Source organism: Mastigoproctus giganteus, chromosome 11 (genome assembly GCF_048544385.1).
Source record: "Mastigoproctus giganteus isolate SK-2022 chromosome 11, ASM4854438v1, whole genome shotgun sequence".
NCBI lineage: Eukaryota > Metazoa > Arthropoda > Arachnida > Uropygi > Thelyphonidae > Mastigoproctus > Mastigoproctus giganteus.
This window is the reverse complement of record NC_143585.1, coordinates 1,529,993-1,554,116: the sequence shown is the minus strand read 5'-3', so window position 1 is coordinate 1,554,116 and position 24,124 is coordinate 1,529,993. Positions and strand designations below refer to the sequence as shown.

General features: G+C 37.9%; 1 protein-coding gene across 1 annotated transcript in view; it reads left to right on the top strand.

The window, feature by feature from the left end:
• LOC150077639 (elongation factor 1-alpha-like) overlaps nt 1–24,124 on the top strand; it is a 139,348-nt gene that overhangs the window by 104,422 nt on the left and 10,802 nt on the right. The window contains exons 5-7 of the mRNA XM_090384786.1: nt 4,308–4,587; nt 14,228–14,409; nt 21,633–21,843. Of these exons, the coding sequence (XP_090240912.1) occupies nt 4,308–4,587; nt 14,228–14,409; nt 21,633–21,843 (673 nt within the window). The remainder of the gene's footprint in view (nt 1–4,307; nt 4,588–14,227; nt 14,410–21,632; nt 21,844–24,124) is intronic.

Genomic DNA, 24,124 nt, shown 5'->3' with positions numbered 1-24,124 from the left:
TGGAACCCTCCTCGTGGAGTTTTTTTTTAATGGTAAATACACATTCAAGGTGTCTGTGATTAATGTTTTAAAAGCATACCACAGTACAATTGTATTCGTTCTCTGTGTGATAACTACCCATTTAATACAGGCCATGTATCACCTTAAGGCATCGTAATTTCCTTTTCTGAAATTATAACCCATTCCTTTGCCTTTTGCAACTGCTACCTCTCACTTCATCATCCATTGTAGGACTCCGTGATCACTTCCTGCTACTGGTTCCTCTACTGTCAGCCCTGTTATGTCATCTGATTCATGTGTGATGATGAGGTCTAGGATATTCTTTTCTCTAGTACTTTCCCCGACATGTTGGTACAAATAAGAGTCATCTAGTTGATTTAAAAATTTTGTTCCCCATGTCGAGTTTCCTTTCCATTTTCTCCAATCAATTAGAGGCAAATTGAAATCACCCATAATAAGACATTGACACTTACTTGCCCATTCCATTTGCATGTAGAGGCTTTGCTTTCGCCATAATCTTCTTAATCACCTGGTCTGTAGATTACTCCTACTCGCAGTATACCTTTGTTTCCAACTATCTCACACCATACAGATTCTATACTAGCACGTGAAACGTCTTAATCCGGAAAAGCTATCGTCGCACACAGGTTGCTTCTGATAAAAAGCATGACCCCCCCCCCCACCACCCCTTCTATCTACCCTATTCTTCCTAAATACATTATATTGTACAAGCCGTACTGAAACTCATCATCCTCTATTTCCGGGTGGCACCACGTTTCCGTAAGCCCTATTATGTCCGCATTACTTGTTTTAACCAGCAGTTCGAATTCGCTCATTTTATTGACGACACTTCTAACATTACTATATAAACAATTAAGACTTGCTGTTCTTGTGTATTTAACAACCCTAACACAACCTTTGTTTTTTAGGCTTTCTTCCCTGGCATTAGCTACCCGCTCACTTGAAACGTTTCTGCCCCCAGAACATCTAGATAATATGTCCAGTTGGGGAAACAGATAAGAACTGTTGAGGTATGTGCAAGAGTTACTTTGACCAATATTATCAGATAAACACGTGTCAGTATTACCCACATCCCCCCTAACCTTTAAGGTATCCTCAGTAATACTGGCAAAAACTTTTGCACCACCTTTGTTTAAGTGTATCCCGTCTCTACAAAACAAATTCCTTTTATCTACAAGTGTGGGCGAAGCTAATAGAAATTTCCCCCCAAAAGCCTTGCAGAGTCCTTCAAGTCTTGAGTTAATCCACAAGACTTTTAACATATAATCCCTCCTGTCGTGTCTGGGCAGAATTGCAGACATATAGACATTGTGGCCCAGCTCACGGAATTTCCTCAGCATGGTCCTGTATTTTTCCAACAAATCGTCAGATCATGTACGTTTAATGTTGTTAGTCCTCACATGAATAATAATATTCTCTTTACCCCTCTTAAAATCTGACAATCTGTTGGTGACATCATTAATAGTTGCTCCTGGCAGACATACCCTGATTCTACTCCACCTATCCTTACTCCACCTATTATTACTAAAAATATTCCGTTTCTCTGACAATAGTCTCCTAATAAAACAAAGTCCTTTTGAACCAGAGTAGTTTCACTTGGTTTTTCTGTTTTGAGGCCCGAATCAGGAGTGTGTCACTTGGTAGATTGCTGAAGTCTTGAGTCCCTGACGAGCTCCCAGATGAATTATTCTCGAGGGCAAGCACCCGTTTTTTCAGTGACTAAAATTGTTCCATCAGTGCACCAAATTGTAATTTAAGATCAGTGCACTACTTACATCGATCACAAAGAAAAGAATCCCCGGGTGAGCTATCATTAGCATTAGCATTAGTAGAGGCATATGATGCAAGAAAGCAAGCTTATTCAGCATCAGCCAAAAAAAAAAAAAAAAAAAAAACAACCACTACTCCCATTTCACCCCTCCGTTCGTTCGAAATACCTGTCCAGCTGAGCCTTAAATTTATTTAGGCTATCAACTTCAACAACAAGCGATGGGAGTCTATTCCACAAACCAACTGCCCGCTGGCTAAAGGCAAATTTCCGCACATCTATCCGACATCTGTCCTTCCTCAATTTGAATTTATGCCCTCTCAGGTGATTATTCTGAGCAAGAGGAAGAATCCCATTGGCATTGAGCATGCTCAAGCCATTCAAAGCCTTATACACCTCTATCAGATCACCTCGCCGATGCCTAGTCTCCAGGCTCTGTAATTTGCAAAACTTAAGCCTTTCTTCGTAAGAGCAACCCTTTGTTCCATTCACTAATCTTGTTGCCCTTCTCTGTACTCGTTCGAGCAGCTCTACATCCTTCTTGAAATGAGGCCTCCAGACCTGTATACAGTACTCAAGGTGTGGCCTGACCAATGCCTTATACAAGGGAATAATCACATCCTTATCCCTGCTAGAAAAATTCCTGTATATCATTGACAAGACACCATGAGCTACTCTTGCAGCTCGTCTGCACTGCTCAGAGAACTTCATATCTGCCTGCACAATTACCCCCAGGTCCTTTTCATTCTCTACCACTGTCAGCGTAGTACCACAGAGTTGATACGTTGATCTGGGGTTACTGTTTCCCATATGTAGTACTTTACATTTGTCAATGTTAAACTTCATTTGCCACCTCTCAGCCATCTGCTAAACCTTTCCAGATCCTGTTGCAGCTGCATAGTATCAGTAGTGTCCTTAACAACCCTGCCAACCTTGGTATCGTCTGCAAACTTGGACATTAAGCCTGATACACCATCATCAGTATCATTTATAAATACTGAAAACAACAATGGACCCAACACTGAACCCTGAGGAACTCCACTAATAACATTAGTCCACGTTGAGCAGTGTCCATTGATTACCACTCTCTGTCTTCTGCCACTCAACCGTCCCTTTATCCATAGCAGCAATTTGCCTCGAATGCCACACTTCTCCAATTTGTGCAGCAGTCTTCCATGCGCAACAGTATCAAAAGCCTTTCTAAGATCCAAATATATAATATCAAAGTTATTCCCTGCATCCAGTTCTTTTGTGACTACATCATAGTATCCAATCAAATTGGTCAGACAAGACCTGCCCTTAACAAAACCACGCTGTGTCTGAGCTATAACTGAATTCTTGTCCAGATGATCCTGCAGTGCTTCTTTAACCAGTGCCTCCGTTAATTTTCCTGGAACCGAAGTTAAACTAACAGGTCTATAATTACTTGTGTCAGCCTTTGATCCTCCTTTGTGAATTGGGGTTACATTTGCACATCTCCAGTCCATGGGTACCTCCCCTGAGTCCAAAGAAGCTCTCATAATTATGGCTAGGGTTCTATTTAAATGTATCCCATCCCTGTAGAAGCAATCTCTCCTGTTAACAAGTACATTCCAGGCTGAAAAAAATTCTACCCCTTGAGCCTTGCACAATCTTTCCAGGGCCGAATTGATCGACAAGGCTCTCATCATATACTCCCTCCTATCGTGTCTGGGCAGAATTGCAGACACTTTCAAATTTAACCGTACTTCACGGCTTTTTTTCAACAGTGACCTGTACTTGTTAAGTAAGGGGTTTGCTTACTTCCTTTGCTGCCTCCTTTAATATAACTGGATAGATCCCATCCACCCCTGGTGCCTTTTTTATGTTTTCATGATTATTAGTCACCAGGTCAACCTTGGAAAACATTCCACAGGTTCTGCAATGGATTAAATCATGACTCACACCTAAATCACCATTGGCTATTTCCGTGTGAGTCACAATACCCTGAGATGTGTTTAAGAGAGACCTCGTAATTACTATTATAAAATTAGCTAAATATCAATGAAAATTAACTTTAAAAAATGATATCTATAATATTATAAAAATCAAACTGTTACAGGAAAACCTATAACAAAATAATTCAACAATATACTAAATAAATCAAATATTTAAAAGCAATAGTCAACAGTAATCCAATCCACTAAACTGAAGAGCCCTGACGAAGCATGTCCTCTCACCTCGAATGCCAACTCTCAAATGAGTGTTGGCATTCGAGGTGAGCGGAATAGTTTATTTCTGTGATAAAACTGTTGTGGATGTTGTGGTTTTCTATGAAATAAACTGTTTATTTCTATGAAATAAACTGTTTGGAGCATGATTTTCAGTGTATTTACTTAACAGCTGGGTTTTCAAGTTGCATTTGACTTTCAGTTACACTTGGTTTATTATTACTAATATTCCAATTTGCTCTCAGTCTTATTTTATATTTTTAAGCTGTTCACATATTTTGTAAATTCATTGGAGAAAAATTAATCTGATAGATTGATTTTATTTCCAGCCTCGCTTTGAAGAAATAAAAAAAGAAGTGTCTGCTTATATAAAAAAAATTGGATATAATCCTGCAGCAGTTCCCTTTGTTCCAATATCAGGGTGGAATGGGGACAACATGCTGGAGCCGAGTACTAATATGCCGTGGTATAAAGGATGGACTATTGAGCGCAAAAGTGGCAAAACAGAAGGGAAAACTTTGTTGCAGGCTCTTGATGTTATGGAACCTCCAAGTAGACCAGTTGACAAACCACTAAGATTGCCTCTTCAGGATGTGTATAAAATTGGAGGCAAGTATTTAATTTTTAAGGATCAATTCCTCTGTGTTATGCTAATAATATTTTGAATCTCATAATTTCAATAACTAATGTTGGGTATACTTGATGTAATTTAGCTAAATTACTAATGTTGATAAGAAAAAAGTTTTCATTTTATTTTCAACTTCAAATATTCTATAATTGTTTTAAGATTCATAATATTTTTGTTGCACATGTACAATGGTTGACTAATTTACATCCCATGTTTTCTTAGAATGATGCTTTGATCAATGATCCATTAAATTTTGGTTTTCGTTGAAGAAATCATCCTTGGAGACTATAATATATTTTTAAAGCATGTGGGCTTTATTGAAAGTTAGGATATTTGAATGGTACCAGCACTTTAAAGATGAATGTGATATCATTGAGGATGATGCAAGATGTGGGAGATCATACACATGAAATGATGAATTTATGTTTTATTAGAAGTATTATTCAGACTGATTCTCAAATAAGAATTGAAAAGTTGGCCTATCAAGTTGAAATATCATATGATAGTTGCTAAGTCATCATATCTAATATTTTTAATATGAAAAGATTATGCAAGCTTTGTTTTTAGCAGCAGATCAGATGTAAACAAGATTGGAATTTCAGAACTGGCTGATATTTGAAACCATGATGCAAGATTTTTAAAAAAACAGTGGTGACAGATGAAATGTATGAGAAATCCCCAGTCCTTTGAATGCAACTCTCCAACATCTTCTAGGAACTAAAAAATTTAAATTGACACGTGTAAAGTTATGCTGCTGTACAGATATTATTTTTTGACTATAAATCATGATTCATTATGAATTTAAATCAGAAGGTCATACTGTTAAAGATTGTGTACTTATTACAATCTGTGAATTATTTAGGACTTATTTTACAAAGTAAAGGCATTAGCATTTTAGCATTAGCATTAGTAGAGGCATATGATGCAAGAAAGCAAGCTTATGCAGCATCAGCCAGGAAAAAAAAAAAAAAAAACCACTTCCACTTCACCCCTCCATTTGTTCGAAATACCTGTTCAGCTGAGCCTTAAATTTATTTAGGCTATCAACTTCCACAACAAGGGATGGAAGTCTGTTCCACCAACCAACCAACCACCCGCTGGCTAAAGGAAAATTTCCGCACATCTATCCTACATCTGTCTTTCCTCAATTTGAATTTATGCCCTCTCAGGTGATTATTCTGAGCAAGAGGAAGAATCCCATCAGCATTGAGTATGCTCAAACCATTCAAGGCTTTATACACCTCAATCAGATCGCCTCGCAGGTACCTAGTCTCCAGACACTGTAATTTGCAAAACTTAAGCCTTCTTCGTAAGAGCATCACTGCAGCTCTACATCCTTCTCGAAATGAAGCCTCCAGACCTGTATACAGGGAATATACAAGGGAATAAACACATGGGTTGTAAACACATTGTGTTAGGATAGCATATTGCATTCCACTTTCCATTTTGAGAAACCTTGCCCTGCTCACTCAGCTTCAACTTCTTGAATATCCACTACCAATTCCTTCTCAAGACCCTGGGGTGAATGGGATCTATCCAGTTATATTAAAGGAGGCAGGAAAGGAAATAAGCAAACTTTAGCCATAATTAGGAGAGCATCCTTGGAAAAATAGAAGCCCATGGACTGAAGATTTGCAAATGTATCTCCAATTTGGCAGTTTCTTTTGGCCGTTGATCATGCTTGCCATGCAATTTTTAGCTTTTGAATTACCGATTTTTAATAGTGAAAATAACGATTAATCTCTGAAGTTTGTTATCAATTCTGAAATTTGTTATCAAAAAAAGACGAATAGATTAACAGTAGCCACTGGCAGAGGTGAAAGAGATTCTTGCACTGCTTCTATTGGAATGAGCAGAAGCCTGAAAAACAAGACGCAGGATATTTCAGAGACTGCCGGGGGTCATTGCGGTACGAGTAAACACATGGGTTGTGTTAGGGTAGCTAAGAATAGAAATAGGTGCATGTATACTTGCGTGTACACCAATGTTAGGAGTTTAGTAAATAAATTTGATGAATTTGAGGTATTGCTCAAAACATCAAAGGCAGATATTGTTGGGATATCAGAGATGTGGTGTCATGCAGATATAAGGAATGCAGAACTAGAATTTGGGGAGTACAACGTCTACAGAAAGGATAGACAGGATAGGAAGGGAGGAGGGGTTATGCTATTAGTTAAGAAACACATAAAATCCATGGAAGTGAAGCCAGTGGACATTGCTGGACAATGCAGTGTCGAATCAGTTTGGTGTGACATAATCATTGGGAGATCAAAATTTCGAGTAGGAGTGTGCTATAGGCCTAATGATTCTGATGAGTATAATAAGAAACTGTACAGGGAAATAGAGTGGGCCAGTAAATCAGAGAGTCTTGTAATGGGGGATTTTAATTTCCCAGATATTGACTGGAATTTGGGGCTCGTTACTCACGCACTAGCAAGGCTTTTGTGGATTTATTGGATGATTGTTTTCTACATCAGCATGTTCGGGAGGCAACTAGAGGGAGTAATACTCTTGATTTGATTATCAGTAGTGATTCTTCATGCAGTAAGAATCTGCAGATAAATGAACCACTAGGTGGCACTGATCACAGTGTGCTGAAGTGGGATTTACTCAAAGAGGTAACTACCATTAGGGGTAAAGAGAAGGGTTATTGCTTTCATAAAGGCGACTACGATGGACTGAGACAGTATTTCAATTCAAAAAGTGGGACTGACTGATGATGTTACAAACAGCAAATGCAAAATGGGAAGCATTCAAAGAACTTATCTTGGAAGCTACTAGGCTTAACATACCAACTAAGAAATATTGTTCAACGTTTAGGCCTAAATGGATGTCAGATGAACTAATGAGACATATGGCAAGAAGAAAAATGCATGGGATACATATAATTTAATGGGCGACATGGAAGCCTATGATAGATATATGCTGGTCTCTAACCAAGTCACAAAGAAGATTAGGCAGGCAAAGGCAGATTATGAGAAATTCTTGACAAAGGATGCAAAGAAAAACAGAAAAGAGTTCTTTATCTATGTAAACTCTAGAAGGAAAGGGATGAATCAGATTGGTCCACTGGATATTGATGGTTTAACAGTTGAGGGTCCTGCTCAGGTGGCTAACAAACTAAACAAGTATTTTGCATCTACATGAGCAGTTATTCAGGAAGTGGAATGCCAGAGGTGAAGTAAACTCTGGCAGTGAGCTAGATGATTTCAGTGCAGAAATTGTTGAGGATAAACATAAAAAAGGCACTTTCGGTGGATGGGAACTATCCAGTTATATTAAAGGAGGCAGCAAAGGAAGTAAGCAAACCCTTAGCTGTAATTATGAGAGTTTCTTTGGACTCAGGGGAGGTACCCACAGACTGGAGAAGTGCAAATGTGACCCCAATTCACAAAGGAGGATCAAAGGCTGACACAAGTAATTATAGACCTGTGAGTTTGACTTCTGTTCCAGGAAAAGTAATGGAAGCAGTGGTTAAAGAAGCACTGGTTAAAGAAGCACTGCAGAAGTGCTTCTTTAACTCAGACACAGCATGGTTTTGTTAAGGGAAAGTCTTGCCTGACCAATTTGATTGGATACTATGATGCAGTCAGAAAAGAACTGGATGTAGGGAATAACTTTGATATTATATATTTGGATCTTAGAAAGGCTTTTGATACTGTTGCACATGGAAGACTGCTGCACAAATGGGAGCAGTGTGGCATTGGAGGCAAATTGCTGCTATGGATAAAGGGATGGTTGAGGGGGAGAAGACAGAGAATGGTAATCAATGGACACTGCTCATTGTGGACTAATGTTATTAGTGGAGTCCCTCAGGGTTCAGTGTTGGGTCCATTATTGTTTTCTGTATTTATAAATAATATTGATAATGGTATATCAAGCTTAATGTCCGAGTTTGCAGACGATACAAAGGTTGGCAGGGTTGTTCAGGACACTACTGACGCTATGCTGCTGCAACAGGATCTGGAAAGGTTGAGCAGATGGAGAGCAAAGGTTGAGAGGTGGCAAACGAAGTTTAGCATTGACAAATGTAAAGTAGTACATATGGGAAACAGTAACCCCAGAGCAACATATCAACTCTGTGGTACTAAACTGACAGTGGTAGAGAATGAAAAGGACCTGGGGTAATTTTGCAAGCAGATATGAAATTCTCTGAGCTGTGCAGACGAGCTGCAAGAGTAGCTCATGGTGTCTTGTCAATGATATACAGGAATTTTTCTAGCAGGGATAATGAGGTGATTATTCACTAGTATAAGGCAAGGTCAGGCCACACCTTGAGTACTGTATACAGGTCTGGAGGCATCATTTCAAGAAGGATGTAGAGCTTCTGGAACGAGTACAGAGAAGGGCAACAAGATTAGTGAATGGAACAAAGGGTTGCTCTTACAAAGAAAGGCTTAAGTGTTGCAAATTACAGTGTCTGGAGACTAGGCACCAGCGAGGTGATCTGATAGAGGTGTAAAAAGCCTTAAATGGTTTGAGCATGCTCAATGCTGATGGGATTCTTCCTTTTGCTCAGAATAATCGCCTGAGAGGGCATAAATTCAAATTGAGGAAAGACAGATGTAGGATAGATGTGTGGAAATTTGCCTTTCGCCAGCAGGTAGTTGGTTGGTGGAACAGACTTCCATCTCTTGTTGTGGAATTTGATAGCCTAAATAAATTTAAGGCTCAGCTGGACAGGTATTTCGAATGAACTGAGGGGTGAAATGGAAGTGGGTTTTTTTTTTTTTTTTTTTTTGGCTGATGCTGTATAAGCTTGCTTTCTTGCATCATATGCCTCTACTTATGCTAATGCTAACTGTCTGTTCTGACACTGTGGAAAGCTTTGCAGGAAGCATGGCTGATGCTTCCTGCAAGGATCCCTGTGCCCATCTTCAGATATCTAGTGGAGTCAATGCCTAGGCAAATAGTAGCTGTTATCCATGTGAGTGAGGGCCCAATACAGTATTATTAGCATTAGCATTAGTAGAGGCATTTGATGCAAGAAAGCAAGCTTATGCAGCATCAGCCAAAAAAAAAAAAAAAAAAAAAAAAAAACAACTTCCACTTCACCCCTCTGTTCGTTCAAAATACCTGTCCAGCTGAGCCTTAAACGTATTTAGGCTATCAACTTCCATCACAAGGGATGGAAGTCTGTTCCACCAACGAACCACCCGCTGGCTAAAAGCAAATTTCCGCACGCCTATCCTAGATCTGTCTTTCCTCAATTTGAATTTATGCCCTCTCAGGTGATTATTCTGAGCAAGAGGAAGAATCCTATCAGCATTGAGCATGCTCAAACCATTCAAGGCTTTATACACCTCTATCAGATCACCTCGCTGGTGCCTAGTCTCCAGACACTGTAATTTGCAAAATTTAAGCCTTTCTTCGTAAGAGCACCCCTTTGTTCCATTCACTAATCTTGTTGCCCTTCTCTGTACTCGTTGCAGCAGCTCTACATCCTTCTTGAAATGAGGACTCCAGACCTGTATACAGTACTCTAGGTGTGGCCTGACCATTGCCTTATACAAGGGAATAAACACCTCCTTATCCCTGCTAGAAAAATTCCTATATATCATTGACAATACACCTTGAGCTACTCTTGCAGCCCGTCTGCACTGCTCAGAGAACTTCATATCTGCCTGCACAACCACCCCCAGGTCCTTTTCATTCTCTACCACTGTCAGTGTAGTACCACAGAGTTGATACGTTGCTCTGGGGTTGCTGTTTCCCATATGTAGTACTTTACATTTGTCAATGTTAAACTTCATTTGCGACCTCTCAGCCCATCTGCTCAACCTTTCCAGATCTTGTTGCATCAGCATAGCGTCAGTAGTGTCCTTAACAACTCTGCCAACCTTTGTATCTTCTGCAGACTTGGACATTAAGCTTGATATACCATCATCAATATTATTTATAAATACAGAAAACAATAATGGACCCAGCACTGAACCCTGAGGGACTCCACTAATAACATTAGTCCATGATGAGCAGTGTCCATTGATTACCACTCTCTATTTTCTCCCCCTCAACCACCTCTTTAACCATAGCAGCAATTTGCCTCCAATGCCACACTGCTCCAATTTGTACAGCAGTCTTCCATGTGCAACAGTATCAAAAGCCTTTCTAAGATCCAAGTACAGGCATACCTCGAATAACGAATAGGATGCGTTCCACGAAATTACTTCGTTAAGCGAAACTTCGTTTTCAGAGGTAAAAATACTATGGCCGGAATAGGGATACGTTCCTACGTAAAGAAAATGAAAAGCTTTTTTTTTCGAACAAAGAAAAGTTTTATTAAATAAACAGTCAACTTACATACAAAGTGAAATCACATTTTAAAATATGAGTCTAAAGTTGATTGTTTATGCTCTTTTTCTCTTTCATTTAACAATTGCCTATACGGAGTTATTGCATTTAACACTGATCGCTTAAAAAATAACACTTCTTCCTAAATCAGGATCATTTTCACTAAAAAAATTTAAAACGTTTTCAATGTCATTTAAGCACCTTTTTAAATCTTTGGTTGTTAACACTTTTTCGGCAGGAACTTCTTTAACTTCGTCTTCATTATCTTTGTCTTCGTTGCTAACAAGGTTTTCTAAATCTTCCACTGAAAAACCATCATCTTCTGCATTCAATAAATTTCTAACATCCTCTTCATCGACATTTTCGAAACCTATTGATTGAGCCATCTGGATAACTTCATTTCTAATTTCTTGGATGTTATTTTCTTCTTCTAGTACAACTTCTGGCCATATTTTGCGCCAAACTCCATTTAAGCATTTCTTAGTGCCTTCTTTCCAAGAACTATCAATGTTTTCAATTGCGTTTTTAATGGTGTAGTTTTTCCAAAAAGTTTTAATTGTCATTTCCTATTTATCCTGGCGCCTCCGTAGCCAGGTGGGAAGGAGCAGCAGTGAGTAGCACACGCTTCTTGATTAAACCGGGGTTCGAGTCCGTCACCACCAAATACGGAGGATGCGGAAAGGTCAGGGAATGACCACCGCATATCCCGGAGCAATATGGCCTTAGTTGCTAATGCTCCTTAAAAAAAAAAACCAAACAACAAACTCTTTATCCTCTAGTTCAGTTAAACTGCTTAATGCTCGACGCAGATAATAAGCTTTAAATGATGCTATTACTCCCTGATCCAATGGTGGAATCAGGGAAGTTGTGTGTGCTGGAAGAAACACAACTTTGACAGGAATGCATGTGTCCAACGTGTTAAGATCAGTAGGATGTCCCGGAGCATTGTCTAACAACAAAAGAGCTTTTTCTTCAAAGTTGTTTTTTTTTTTTTTTTTTGACAATACCGTTTTACTTCAGGACAAAAGTGGTTAACAAACCAATCAGTAAATAACTCCTTGGTAACCCACGCTTTTCTATTTGCTTTCCATATTACAGGTAAATTCATTTTTATGTTACCTTTTAACGCCCTCGGATTTTCTGAATGGTAAACTAATAACAATTCTAATTTATAATCGCTAGAGGCATTTGATCCAAAGAGTAACGTTAAACGGTCTTTGGCTGCTTTGAACCCATCAGCTGATTTTTTCTTCAATAGAAATGAAGCTTTTTGTTGTTAGCCGTTTCCAGAACAAACCGCTTTCGTCAACATTGAACACCAAATTTGGAACATTTTCACGTTCAATTATTTCCTTTAGTTTTTCTGGAAACTTATTTGCAGCTTCTCCTGTTAATTTTACACTATGAATCCTGGCCCGTTTTTAAAATTTCTCGAACCAACCACGAGAAGCCCCAAAGGTTTCCGTAATTTCTTCAGTTTGTTTAGATTTCAGGTGATTAAAGTGGAATATTTTTATGTTAAATGGGGCTTGAAATTGCCGACTTCGTTATAGCGAAGCTTCGTTATCAGAGGTAACGTTAACCGAGGTATGCCTGTATATAATATCAAAGTTATTCCCTGCATCCAGTTCTCTTGTGACTGCATCATAGTATCCAATCAAATTGGTCAGGCAAAACTTTCCCTTAACAAAACCATGCTGTGTCCGAGCTATAACTGATGTCTTGTCTAAATGATCCTGCAGTGCTTTTTTAACATGCGCCTCCATTAATTTTTCTGGAACAGACGTTAAACTCACAGGTCTATAATTACTTGTGTCAGCCTTTGATCCTCCTTTGTGAATTGGGGTCACAGTTACAGGTGGTAGATGACTTTCACAGGTGGTTGGTGACTTTCATCGACCAGTGAAATACCACCACTTTGCTTATTGGAGGCTTGAAGTGGTGAAACCCATGTTTAGTCTCTGGAGCAAAGTTTCCGGTATCCCCCCCCCCCATATTTCTCCTTCAACCCATGCACGGTACTAAGTACTATAGGTTTTGATACCTTTCGTGTTTGGGGTTTTCATAAAAAAAAAAAAAAAAACATCTCCAGTCTGTGGGTACCTTCCCTGAGTCCAAGAAAGCTCTCATAATTATGGCTAAGGGTTTGTTTACTTCCTTTGCTGCCTCCTTTAATATAACTGGATAGATCCCATCCACCCAAAGTGCCTTTTTTATGTTTATCTTCAACAATTTCTCCTCCACCTTACTCTCAGTTATTACAAGATTATCTAGCTTACTGCTAGAGTTGAATTCACCCCTGGCATTCCCCTCGCTAAATAACTCCTCATGTGTGAATGTCGATGTAAAATATTCATTTAGTTTGTTAGCTACCTGAGCAGGGTCATCAACACTTGAACCATTGATATCAAGTGGACCAATCTGATTCATGCCCTTTCTTCTAGAGTTTACATAAGTAAAGAACTCTTTGCTGTTTTTCTTTGCATCCCTTGCCAAAGATTTCTCGTAATCTGCCTTCGCCTGCCTAACCTCCTTTGTAACTTGGTTACAGATCAACTTGTATCTATCATAGGCTTCTGTGTCATATGTTAATTTGTATGTATCCCATGCATGTTTCTTCTCTGCCATCTGCCTCATCAGTTCATCTGACATCCAATTAGGCCTAAACCTTGAACAATATTTCTTAGTTGGTATGTAAAACCTAGTAGCTTCCAAGATAAGTTCTTTGAATGCTTCCCATTTTGCATTTGCTGTTGGTAACATCATCAGTTGGTCTCACTGTATAGAATTTAAATACTGTCTCAGTCTTATGGAGATTGTCATAATTCAGTGACTACTGAGTTTGTCGATACCTCTTGATAATAAGGATGCATTTATAGATAGATTATTTCCATTTTGATTATTAAAATTAATTCATTTATTGACCGTTATACTTTGCGTTACAGTTTGAGAGATAAATGCCTTTTTTAGATTTTGCACATATATATGCAAAATCCTATGTTTTATAACAAAAAAAAAAAAAAAAAAAGCAGGCATGAGTCCTATTATAGCAAAATATTAATTCATTGAATATTGGTCTTTCTCATATCTATGTAAGTTGTACAACAAACAAAAGCCATTTGTGAAAATTGTCTAATATATTTATTTATTGACTGTGCGTGTGTGTGTGTTTAATTTAGGTTGGTTCAGAAGATATATATTAATTGAATATGTTTTTGACGTTATCTTCTGTTTAAACCTATTTGGCCATGTGCTATATTAGATAAGTGTGAGAATGTAATTTTATACTTATTTAACAAAATAAACTCATTTTTTAATTTATTTATTTAGGCATTGGTACTGTACCTGTAGGTAGAGTTGAAACTGGAGTAATGAAGCCAGGAATGGTAGTTACTTTTGCACCCTTAAATCTTACAACAGAAGTCAAATCGGTAGAAATGCATCATGAAGCATTAACTGAAGCTCTTCCTGGTGATAATGTTGGATTTAATGTTAAAAATGTATCTGTTAAGGTAAATACACACACATGCACACATTTTCATTTCTTTAAATGTTTAATTTTTACTTTTGATTTTTCTGTAATTTTTATCAGTGTAATTTTTCACTGTTACTTGATTAAATATGCTTGATAAAAGGCATTTTAGACATTCTTAAATATTACATGTATTTATTTTTGTTGTTATAATTTGTTCTGGAATTGAGCTATCAAATATCCAACCTGTAGGATATTTTGATGGATCATGAATCCAGACATCTGAGTTATAGGTAGATGAGTGGATCTTAATTCCAAAACATTCAATCAACAGATTGAGAATGCACAAACATCTCTTCTATTCACAAAGGTGGCTCAAAAGGTGAAATGATCAACTGCAGACCTATATGTTTGGCTTCAGTATTTAGTTGGTAGGATTATGGAGTCCTTAGTGGAGGTCAAGGGTCTATTCATAAGAATGTAAGTTATGAGAATATATAAGAATAAGTATTATATCCTTATAAGAATGATTTGGACAAGAATAAAATTGTAAAGAGAAACAAAATGTGGCTTTAAGGAAAAAGTCATATGTGACAACTAAAGTACTGTGATGTAAAGATTAATTTTAGTATCATCTACTAGATTTTAGTAAGGATTTTGAGAGCTTCACATGAACAATTCCTTTTTTGTATAAAATGGAACAATGTCGCAGTATGGGTCCACACCATTATGGATAATGAGATGGTTAAGTGGTAAGAGAGAGCACAGTTAAAAATGGCCACTACTCTTTGTGGACTCTTATGAGTGGGATCCCACTGAATGCAGTGCAGGAGTTTGGCCCCCTTCTACTGTTTCTAATATTTATTAGTGATATTGATGTAGATATTTCAAGTTTTGCTGATAATGTAGAGGTAGGTAGGATAGTTAATAATAGCAATCAGGGGCTGCTACTTCAACAGGACAGATAAATTATTTTAATGGGCTGAGAAATGGCAACTGAAATTTAGCAACAGAAAATGCAAGATGATCTTACATCAGAGTATTGGCAATTCTAGAGTACCATTTGGGTATGTTATTCTAGAAATTTCTACATGATCTGATATGAAGTTCTCTGAACCATGTAAACATTAATGTGAAGTGTAGATAAGCTGCTACAAACTTTGCCAATAGAAACAAAGAGATGATTATTCCATTATATCAGTAATTAGGCTGCATTTTGAATATTGCATATGCTTGGAGACAGGATTGGGCATTATTTGAATACATTTTTATTCAAATAAAAAAAATTGAAATAAAAAATTGTTCCTTATTTTTATTCGAACTTTGAATAAATTATTACTTATAGCCCATTCCCTTAATACCATGAAGTACGTGATTAACTGGTTATGATGAAGAACTGGAATTAGCTAACTTTAAAAAATATCTGGAAATAATTAAAAAAAAAAATACAGTGGGCCATTAAATCAGAATGTCTTATAATGGAGGATTTTAACTTTCCAGATTTTGATTGGAATTTGTGGGTTGGGTCACTCACGCACTAGCAAGACTTGTAGATTTCTTGGTTGACTGTTTTCTACATCAGCATGTTACAGAGGCAACAAGAGGAAGCAGTACTCTTGATTTATCAGCGGTAATTCTACATGCATTGAGAATCTGCAGATAAAAGACCCACTGGCTGGCAGCAATCACAGTGTACTAATGTGGAATTTAATTAAATACAAAACTACTGTCAAGGGTAAAGGGAAATGAATTTGTTTCGTAAGGGCAACCACAGTGATCTGACAGTTTTTAAATTCTATTCAGTGGGACCAACTGATGATGTTACCAACAGCAAATTCTGAATGGGAAGCATTAAGGAAATTAATCAAAGAAGCTACTAGATTGGTCACGCCAATGAAGAAATTTGGTTCAAGGCTTAGATGTAAATGGATGCCAGGTGAACTATTTGAGATACGTGGCAGAGAAGAAAAGTGCATGGGATGCATATAAATTATCAGGTAATATAGAAGCCTATGGCAGATATAAACTAGTCTGTAATCAAGTCACAAAGGAGGTTAGGCAAGCTAAGGTAGATTATGAGGAGTCTCTGGCAAAGAATGCCAAGAAAAGCAGCAAAGGCTTCTATGCTTATATTAACAGTAGAAGGAAGGGGTTGAATCACATTGGCCCACCTGATGTCAGTGGGTTAACTGTTGATAACCCTGCTCAGATTGCTAACAAATTGAATAGATATTTTGCATCTACATTCACATGAGGAATTCTTTATGGCAGAGGATGTCAAAGGTTTACCAAACTCCAATGAGGAGCAAAATGACTGTAATAACTGAAAGGAAAGTGGAGAGGGAACACAAAAAAAGGCACCTGGGGTGGATGGGATATATCAAATCATATTAGGGAAGGCAGTAAAGGAGGTAAGCAAACACTTAGCCATAATTATTAAAGCATCCTTGGATTCAGGGGAGGTCTCAGTGGACCAGAGATATGTGAATGTATTCCCATTCATAAAGGGAGATCAATGGATGAAATGAGTAATTACAGAGCTGTCAGCTTAACACCTGTTCCAGGGTTAAAGAAGAAATGCAGGACCATCTGGACAGGAATGCAATTATACTGCAGTCAGAGCATGGATTTGTTAAAGGGCAGTTGTCTAACCAATCTGATAAATTACTATGATGCAGTGACCAAGGAACTGGATGCAAAAAATAATTTTGATATCATGTACTTGCAGATTTCAGAAAGGCTTTTGATACTGTTGCAAATAAGACGGCTGTATAAACTGGAGCAATGTGGCATTAGGGCAAGTTACTGCTATGGATAAAGGGATGGTTAAGTGAAAGAAAACAGAGTGGTATTCAATGGGCACTGCTCTTCATTGACTTTTATCAGTGGAGTTCCTCGGGGTTCAGTGCCAGAATATTTTAGGCACTGAACCCCTTAAAGAATATCCTCAGTAGCTTGGACATTAAGGAATACTTTCTTAATGTCCAACAGTCTAGAGACTTAGTGCCCATGTGGTAATCTGATTGAGGTGTTTATGGCTTTGAATGGATTGAGCAAGCTCAGTGCTGATGAGATTCTTCCTCTTGCTCAGACTATGCACATGAGGGGGTATAAATTCAAATTGAGTTGAAGAATAGTTTCAGAATAGATGTGTGGAAGTTTGCCTTCAACCAGTGTGTGGTTGATTTGATTTTGGTAACAAACTTCGACAACTGTTGTTGTGGAAGTGTATAGTGTATTGAAAAAAAAAAAAAAAAACCCGCCAGGTGTTTTTTTTTTTTTTTTTTTTTTTTCTTTTCTTTCTTTTTTTTTGCTGATGTATAAGCTTGCTTCTGACTATAGGTAGTTGATGTTTCAGAATTACTTCAGATAACATTTTCAAGATAAAGGAGCTGGTAACAGTGGGACCACTATGGCATACTTGACTACAGTGTGCATTAATGGTCCTGTTGTCCTGGTTGCAATTTATTTCACTTTATTGTTTAGTAAACTAAATCAAGTACATTAATTAAATCTATTTAGTTGAATACTTAGTCTTGGTACATCTAATGAAATTCTTCCTCTTGCTCAGACTACACACATGAGGGGGTATAAATTCAAATTGAGTTGAAGAATAGTTTCAGAATAGATGTGTGGAAGTTTGCCTTCAACCAGTGTGTGTGGTTGATTTGATTTTGGTAACAAACTTCCACCAACTTATTAGGTGTCTTTTGCACTAATATGTTGTGCAAACAGTCTAGAGACTTAGTGCCCATGTGGTAATTAGCATTAGCATTAGCAGAGGCATTTGATGCAAGAAAGCAAGCTTATGCAGCATCAGCCAAAAAAAAAAAAAAAAAAGTAACATAAATAAATAAAAATAACCACTTCCACCCACTTCCACTTCACCCCTCTGTTCGTTCGAAATACCTGTCCAGCTGAGCCTTAAACTTATTTATACTATCAACTTCCACGACAAGGGATGGAAGTCTGTTCCACCCACCAACCACCCGCTGGCTAAAGGCAAATTTCCGCACATCTATCCTACATCTGTCTTTCCTCAATTTGAATTTATGCCCTCTCAGGTGATTTTTCTGAGCTAGAGGAAGAATCCCATCAGCATTGAGCATGCTCAAACCATTCAAGGCTTTGTACACCTCTATCAGATCACCCCGCTGGTGCCTAGTTTCCAGACACTGTAATTTGCAAAACTTAAGCCTTTCTTCGTAAGAGAACCCCTTTGTCCCATTCACCAATCTAGTTGCCCTTCTCTGTACTCGTTCCAGCAGCTCTACATCCTTCCTGAAATGAGGCCTCCAGGCCTGTATACAGTGTATACTGTATACAGTCTAGGTGTGGCCTGACCATTGCCTTATACAAGGGAATAATCACCTCCTTATCCCTGCTAGAAAAATTCCTATATATCATTGACAATACACCATGAGCTACTCTTGCAGCTCGTCTGCACTGCTCAGAGAACTTCATATCTGCCTGCACCACCACCCCCAGGTCCCTTTCATTCTCTACCACTGTCAGTGTAGTACCACAGAGTTGATACGTTGCTCTGGGGTTGCGGTTTCCCATATGTAGTACTTTACATTTGTCAATGTTAAACTTCATTTGCCACCTCGAAGCCCATCTGCTCAACCTTTCCAAATCCTGTTGCAGCAGCATAGTGTCAGTAGTGTCCTTGACAACCCTGCCAACCTTCGTATCGTCTGCAAACTTGGACATTAAGCCTGATATACCATCATCAATATCATTTATAAATACAGAAAACAATAAAGGCCCCAATACTGAACCCTGAGGGACTCCACTAATAACATTAGTCCACGATGAGCAGTGTCCATTGATTACCACTCTCTGTCTTCTCCCCCTCAACCACCCCTTTATCCATAGCAGCAACTTGCCTCCAATGCCACACTGCTCCAATTTGTGCAGCAGTCTTCCATGTGCAACAGTATCAAAAGCCTTTCTAAGATCCAAGTATATAATATCAAAGTTATTCCCTGCATCCAGTTCTTTTGTGACTGCATCATAGTATCCAATCAAATTGGTCAGGCAAGACTTCCCCTTAACAAAACCATGCTGTGTCCTAGCTATAACTGAAGTCTTGTCTAGATGATCCTGCAGTGCTTCTTTCACCAGTGCCTCCATTAATTTTCCGGGAACAGAAGTTAAACTCACAGGTCTATAATTACTTGTGTCAGCCTTTGATCCCCCTTTGTGAATTGGGGTCACATTTGCACATCTCCAGTCAATGGGTACCTCCCCTGAGTCCAAGGAAGCTCTCATAATTATGGCTAAGGGTTTGCTTACCTCCTTTGCTGCCTCCTTTAATATAACTGGATAGATCCCATTCACCCCAGGTGCCTTTCTTGTGTTTATCTTCAACAATTTCTCCTCCACTTTGCTCTCAGTTATTACAAGATTCTCTAGCTTACTGCTAGAGTTGAATACACCTCTGGCATTCCCCTCGCTGAATAACTCCTCATGTGTGAATGTCGATGCAAAATATTCATTTAGTTTGTTAGCTACCCGAGCAGGGTCATCAACAGTTGACCCATCGATCTCAAGTGGACCAATCTGATTCATCCCCTTCCTTCTAGAGTTTACATAAGTAAAGAACTCTTTGCTGTTTTTCTTCGCATCCCTTGCCAAGGATCTCTCGTAATCTGCCTTCGCCTGCCTAACCTCCTTTGTAACTTGGTTACAGATCAACTTGTATCTATCATAGGCGTCCGTGTCACGTGTTAATTTGTATGTATCCCATGCATTTTTCTTCTCTGCCATATGCCTCATTAGTTCATCTGACAACCATTTAGGCCTAAACCTTGAACAATATTTCTTAGTTGGTATGTAAAGCCTAGTAGCTTCCACGATAAGTTCTTTGAATGCTTCCCATTTTGAATTTGCTGTTGGCAATATCATCAGTTGATCCCACTGTATAGAATTTAAATACTGTCTCAGTCCATTGTAGTCGCCTTTACGAAAGCAATACCCCTTCCCTTTACCCCTAATGGTAGTTACCTCTTTGAGTAACTCCCACTTCAGCACACTGTGATCACTGCCACCAAGTGGTTCATTTATCTGCAGATTCTTAATGCATGAAGAATCACTACTGATAATCAAATCAAGAGTATTACTCCCTCTAGTTGCCTCCCGAACATGCTGATGTAGAAAACAATCATCCAATAAATCCACAAAAGCCTTGCTACTATGTGAGTGACCAGCCCCCAAATTCCAGTCAATATCTGGGAAATTAAAATCCCCCATTATAAGACTCTCTGATTTACTGGCCCACTCTATTTCTCCGAACAGTTTCTTATTATACTCATCAGAGTCATTAGGCCTATAGCACACTCCTACTCGATTGAGGTGTTTATGGCTTTTATTGAGGTGTTTATGGCTTTGAATGGATTGAGCACGCTCAGTGCTGATGAGATTCTTCCTCTTGCTCAGACTATGCACATGAGGGGGTATAAATTCAAATTGAGTTGAAGAATAGTTTCAGAATAGATGTGTGGAAGTTTGCCTTCAACCAGTGTGTGGTTGATTTGATTTTGGTAACAAACTTCGACAACTGTTGTTGTGGAAGTGTATAGTGTATTGAAAAAAAAAAAAAAAAAAAACCGCCAGGTGTTTTTTTTTTTTTTTTTTTTTTCTTTCTTTTTTTTTGCTGATGTATAAGCTTGCTTCTGACTATAGGTAGTTGATGTTTCAGAATTACTTCAGATAACATTTTCAAGATAAAGGAGCTGGTAACAGTGGGACCACTATGGCATACTTGACTACAGTGTGCATTAATGGTCCTGTTGTCCTGGTTGCAATTTATTTCACTTTATTGTTTAGTAAACTAAATCAAGTACATTAATTAAATCTATTTAGTTGAATACTTAGTCTTGGTACATCTAATGAAATTCTTCCTCTTGCTCAGACTACGCACATGAGGGGGTATAAATTCAAATTGAGTTGAAGAATAGTTTCAGAATAGATGTGTGGAAGTTTGCCTTCAACCAGTGTGTGGTTGATTTGATTTTGGTAACAAACTTCCACCAACTTATTAGGTGTCTTTTGCACTAATATGTTGTGCAAACATATTTTACTATGTTTATTTTATATATTTATCACTAATGCAGTTGAATGAATAAAATGTAAAGATGGAGAGTTAAGAGTTATTTTGTATAATATTCATCTAGGAAGTTCTGTTTTGTATGAGATGTCTTCAATAATTATTCTCTCTCTCTGATAAACAAAAGTTAGATTTTTAGCATTTTTTTTTAGGAACTTCGTCGTGGATACGTGTGTGGTGACAGCAAAGATAATCCTCCTAAATGCACTGAAGAGTTTACAGCACAAGTAATTGTACTGAATCATCCTGGTCAGATTGCCAATGGCTATACTCCAGTACTAGACTGCCATACTGCTCACATTGCATGTAAGTTCAGAGAAATTAAAGAGAAATGTGACCGTAGGAGTGGCAAGAAACTTGAAGGTAAAGTTAATTTCTGTTATAATTTTATATATACAAATACTGCATATATATATAGTATGGGATGCACCATCAGGAATTGTTAGTAACCAAATAGAAGTAAATTAAGCAATCTGTGATGAATAAAAGAATTTATATATATATATAAATGCTGCATATATATATATATATAGTATGGGATGCACCATCAGGAATTGTTAGTAACCAAATAGATGTAAATTAAGCAATCTGTGATGAATAAAAGAAAATGAATATATGTATAAATTTTAACATCTTGTGTAAGCCAAGTGGGGCATTGCTATATATTGCAGCAGCAATGGAATAGAATCTTTAATCGCAGCAATGATAGACATACAATTAGTCACGGCATGGTGGTGCCAGGGGTATTGTCAAATGATCATTGATAAAACATATTTCACTGAAATAATTTGAATACATTTAATGAAATTAATGTCTTTATTGCTTTGCCCCCACAACACTAAACCTTATTCATTCATCTTCACCCCTATTTTTCAACATTTAATTTACAATAGATCCACAGATCTGACAGCTGCATCAGTAACAGTCAGGACTGCTACTAAGGAGAATAACTGCCCAACCCATAAAATGGTTTTCAGCTATTTTAGTGAAGAAATGCAGATAGTATTTAATGTACAGATTACTCCAGAACATGAATCCAAACACCAAAACAGAACCCTGTAAGCTTTAGTAACATATGTATGAAAAAAAAAAAAGCCCAAAGTGTAATAAGCAAAATGGTAGTAGCAGCGTATTGTTAAAACTAATTACTGTTAAATAAACCAGCACTAGATAATGACACTGTATCCTAAAATGCTGTGGTATAATTATAAATTAAATAAATTTTCTGTTTATACTCCGGAATGACTACATGGGCAGTTCAGAGGAGTTCACAAGGTAGAGAGAATACAAGAAACAGCACTGTATTTAGCAGTTACGGGCTTAAACCTATTTACTCAAAGCACATGTACTTATACACCCACGCATTTGACCACTCGGCTACGGCGGTCTTATTTATAACATACTGCAAATTAATCCAAAGTCATTATGTATATGAGTCAAAAGCATAAAAAAACACAGAAACACACACACAACAGTCCAAAGATGTGTTGAGCAAAAAGCAATGACTTTTATGTGTGAACCGAGACCATTTCATTCTGCATGTCCACCATATTGCTTATCCTTCCCTCCAATCAGCACATGTTAACAAACATGTGCTGATTGGAGTATTCAACGTATATGGAATATGGATAGTCTATGTAATATATGTGTAAAAAATAAATAATAATTGTCATATTCCTATTGGGGAAGGCTGAACATATCATTCTAATCCAGATATAACTTCCGTATATAAAATTTCCTGAAAATTGACAAGTGAGAGTTGAGTTATTACACATGTGGACAAAGAAATTAAAATTGCTGGATTTCTTTTGGTCTGAATTTAAAGAAATATTGAATGGCTTAATATATCTTCATAAAAGAAGCCAAATATAGAAGTTTATGAAAATCTATCCACTAGGAGTTGAGTATTATCTATGGAGAGATGGACGGACAGAAAGATGTTAGACATTGTGAAGAAAATGGGCACTTTTTGCATATATGCTAATGTGCCGACAAATCAAATAGCCTATTGCTATAACAGTTGCGAGATGGACTAAGTTCTTTAAGGCTCTGGATTGAGTAGGCTCGATCCATCAATCCTTTGTGGTTTTGAGTGTAATCAGTAGGCTGAAACAACTGTCTGCTCAAAGCCTTAAAGGATTCCATCAATGCTGATGGAATCCTTCCTCTTGCTCAAACTGTGCATGAGGAACATAAATTTATATTGAAGAAGGATGGTCAGGATAGATTTTCAGGGAAACGGGGAATATATTGTGCAAAAAGGATAGGTTGAACAAGACCAGGGTATGTCTGCCAGTGGCAAAAGTTGATGATGTTGTTGTAGAGCAGATATCTTTTAAGGGCACAAAGGTCGATACTGTTGTACACATTGGTGCCAATGATATTAAGAGTAGGAGAACGGTGGAATTACTTAACAAGTACAGGTCAATATTGAAAGAAAGCACAAAGTTAGGGTTGAATTTAAAGGTGTCCGCAATTCTGCACAGACACGATAGGAGGGAGTATATGATGAGAGCCTTGTCGATCAATTTGGCCCTGAAAAGATTGTACAAGGCTCATGGGGGAGAATTTTTTTTCAGCCTGGTCTGTGCTTTTAACAGGAGAGACTGCTTCTACAGGGATGGGATACACTTAAATAGAAAGG